Source organism: Saccostrea cucullata, unplaced genomic scaffold, assembly GCF_032062105.1.
Source record: "Saccostrea cucullata isolate Sc308-1 unplaced genomic scaffold, CSIRO_AGI_Scuc_v1 ctg22616, whole genome shotgun sequence".
Lineage (NCBI taxonomy): Eukaryota > Metazoa > Mollusca > Bivalvia > Ostreida > Ostreidae > Saccostrea > Saccostrea cuccullata.
The window spans coordinates 1-4137 of NW_026934640.1; the positions used below are offsets into that span (position 1 = coordinate 1).

The 4137-nt window shown below is 31.1% G+C and overlaps 1 protein-coding gene across 1 annotated transcript; it reads left to right on the forward strand.

Moving 5' to 3' along the window:
* Positions 1-2053: 2053 nt before the first annotated feature.
* Positions 2054-3372, forward strand: LOC134241113 (galanin receptor 2b-like). Its single transcript, XM_062723203.1, has 2 exons — positions 2054-2133; positions 2318-3372. Exons 1-2 carry the CDS (start codon positions 2117-2119, stop codon positions 3240-3242), a joined length of 942 nt encoding a protein of 313 aa, XP_062579187.1. The 5' UTR covers positions 2054-2116; the 3' UTR covers positions 3243-3372.
* Positions 3373-4137: the final 765 nt, after the last annotated feature.

A 4137-nucleotide genomic window follows, 5' to 3' on the forward strand; every position in this document is an offset into this window, starting at 1 on the left:
AAATTTTCGGTGTTCTTTTTCGCTTGTCAATTTTTTTTTTAAATGTGCGTTATCTAGATTCTTTTTCTATGTAAGTTGAATTCTTTTTCTAACCCCCCCCCCCCCCCAATAAAATCGATACTACATCCGTGTCATGTGTAAATATAACTTACATTTATAACTGTGTAATAATTCAACATATGTAAAAACCATCTGATATATATACACAATAAAAAAAAAATCCATGACTTTTTTAGATAGCGTTGAGGCTTCAAGGATGGGGGGGGGTTACAAAATAAATACCTATTTTAAATGAAAAAGTGCGAATATCATTAACCAGTCAAACTGTATTACATATGTTTCGATAAATACATCAACAAAAATTAATAGTCATATCAAACATTTTATTTAACGAAATATATATACTACAGTGGTATATAATTTTTACAGCTGTCGTTAACGGTCCCGATATACTAGCAATCAGTCTTTCGAATTCTTCCTATATCTTTAAATACTCATTCACGTCTGATACGACGATTTCGTCGAGCCAGCAACAACATGGACGCAGCTATTTCTACTTACGATAGACTTAAGATATGTCAAAACCTGTCGTAACTTTATGATAATTCTTAAGAACTTTCTTAAGTTACGATACTTTCGTAAACCCCACTTAGTCTTAAGAATTGTCGTAAGTATATCTTAAGACATTTCTTAGTCATAAGACAGCTTCGTAAACATGCCTGCAGGACTATAATGTCGTGAGCTTTAAAGTACATTTTTTTGGAGAAATGATAAGTGTGAAAATAGCCTAAAAACTTAATAAGAATTAATTTTTTTTAAAAAAAGAAGTTGCGCCCTTTTGTAAAACTGTAAGTACCTAGGATATATATAAAGTATATTCGAAGAAATTATATTTAATATGAAGAGAAAAAGAAAAAAACAAATTCGAAGTAAACGTCTTTCAATTAATAAAAAAATCATCGTTGGTCATGGCAACAGAACAGTACCGTGCATGTGGTTTAATATTTCAGTCTCTGACCAAAAAGCTTCAGATCTCGTAATACAAAAAGGTGCGATATTTTCTGCGCACGGTTGTTGAGAATTTCGTCAGAAGTGCCATGCAGCTTGCATATACAAACTGCTTATAGGTACATGTACACTTCCATTATTAATAAACAAGGATCTCATGGGCCCCAACGCTCACATGATTAAATTTGGCAATGCTGTTTTACACCAGTTTTTCCTCATTTTAAAACCCTTTGAGACCCCACCCTACCTGGGGGTCATGATTTAAACGAAGATTCTACACTACCCTCTTCCCCATAAGTTTATGCTTTTTCACTAAGTGGTTGTTGAGTAGATGAAAATCTTCATTTACCAGTAATGATCAAATATGCTTACAGTTTTTAAAATGTTTTAACTGTTAGTAATAATTTTTTCATGTCATTTCTCATATTTGCCATAAGACTTTAATATGTAATTTTTTTGGAAATTAATTTATTATCTTATTACATTTTGTGTTAACTTCGGTGAATACATTATATATACCTAGACTCTCATTGAACTCTCTTTGAATTAAAAAAAAATCTACTGTTTCAAGGATTTATATTCATCAATTGTGACCAATGTGTTGACCTAAACATGCATTTCGTAATGTGTTTATGTTTTCGTGTATGTTTACTTTCTTTAATTACGGTATCTAACAGTATTGAATTTGGCGATTATTATTAACTAAGTGTATATTTTACGTATTACCTACATATCACACATGCCGATGATTTTGCAATTGCCTACATATATTAGTATCACCATGAGTATGGAAAGAAGACAATGGCGTACTTTTATAAACACATGCCAAAATCGCAATATTTCACCTTTTGTGCTAGAAAGAAAGTAGTTCTGAACAATAAAGAAATTCAATAAGAAATAAGTAAATTATTTGTTTTTATTTTTGACTAACTCATATATATTTTAATTCAGATGATAAGGCACTTGTGAAACACAAAAGCGAGAAACGTGCATCAGGGAGCATCTAATCTGCGATAGAGTCTGGTATAGAATACAGCTCACTGTATTTAAAACATTAGTAAGCCAAAGAGAGGTTGATGCATACAAATTCTTTAAGACTTCAGAAAATATGATTGGATATGAGAGGTAAGCTAATTAACTTAAACTTTATGCTGAATTTTTAATAATCATTTTTCTTTTTTATCATATATTATATAAGTTATGAATATTATTCAGCTGGAAATTTTAAATGCCTCATAATTGACTATATCTATTCACATTTCTTATCGAAATATTTCTTGTATTTGATTAAAACAAAACTAATTTTCAGTTTAAATGGTACACTTGGAATTCTGGACCTAACTTTTGATGTCTTATTAAATCAGAATGAAACAGATTTCGATAAAGAGAGAAAACGAGATGTACCTATTTATCTACACAAAGATCACTTCGTTCTTGTGGTTACAATAACTCTGCTTGGAATAATAGGAAATGTACTCACATTGGTGAAGCTCACGTGGGACAAAAATTTCCAAGGTACCGTATTTGTTGTTATTAGAACTATAATATTCACAGATGTCGTAAATTTGCTTCTATACGTTGCTCATGCTGGATTCAAGTTTGGTAACTTTCGTCTTGAAAAAGTTCCATGTGCCACTTTTTTGGTCATATTTTACGGTATTGCCCATGCCTCTGCGGCTCACGTGGTTTTTCTGTTTGGACTTCGATGCTATATGGTGTCGGAGCCGATAAAATTCAATCAGTTACGTAAGCGAAACATTATCGTCTCATCAGCTGCTATATGGATCGTAAGCATATTATTTTCAACATTTTATTTCGTGCTACGATACAAAGCAGGAATACAGACACCTAGTTCTGTGATAATAACATTTCGTCTTTACCTTATTATTGTTCCTGCCCTGCTGATTATTATATTCCATGTGAAGAAGATACATCGTCTCAAGCGCTCAATGAGCAAACACAACATCGAACACAACATAATCAAGATGTCCTTTGTGACGTCATTAATTCTAATCGTGTACATGTCATCAGCCGTTCTTTTCCTTGTATGTTACATCTTTTCATTATATAGATTTGAGAGCAAGGAAAAAGAGTTTCTTGTAATTGCACAACTGGCTTGGTTACTGAATGCTGTGCTGAGCCCATTCATTTATGTTGTTTCAGCACTGAGCTTTCATAAATATTTCAAATACATATTAACAACTGTTCAAACAATGAAATGTCTATCAGATTAAATGAAAGCAGGTATCTGATGTTCATTATTTGATAAAGAATTAGACATGGTGCGAGCAAATGATTAAAGAATGAAATCAATCAAAGACTGTATACATGTTTTTCTCTTATTGTTTCGACATTACTCGGGTTGGATAATGATAGTGGCGTTATCGTTACCGTTATCTTTCAAGATGAAACTATAAATATAATAACGGAATCATGCGATACTACACGTAAAGCTGTATGCCAAGTAAAAGTTTCGATGGAAATACGAATATCGTATTTTTTTTTTAAACAAGGCTTTGGTAAAATATTCCATTGCAATTTAATAAAAACAATACTGAAAATGACTTTCTTTTAAAAATAAGGTGACTTTTTACTGGAAAATTTTACAATCATAAGTTCAATCATGCGTGCATAATAGATATATCGATTCATAGTGTTTTATCAGAAATATTTAGTGATATATATTTTAAAATGTAAGAATTAATGACCATTATAACTCCTAATAATCATATATAGTACTAAACAAAATTATAACCAATGAAAAAATAAATAATTTTTGATTTGAAATTTTCCTCCTAATATTGCTTGATCTTTTTAAAAGATTGTAAAAGATCCCAAAAGTTGGAAACTAAACTTTCTTTCTGTGTCTCTGTAATCGAAGATTCGGATGAATATAGATTTTGGTCTGCTTTTCTTCTTGTTTGATAAGATCTTACTTTGAAATCATTAATATTAACCTCATGAAATTTTTACCTTGGAGTTTGACATATTACTGGCAAAAACCCCATTTTATTTGACGTTGAGCTTAGTTTCTCACAAATTCATGCATCTTGACTTTTTTTCATAAGTGTGGGCGATCATTGTTTGAAGGGGGTTTAGATTAATTTTTAACTCAAATGTTCAATCTGG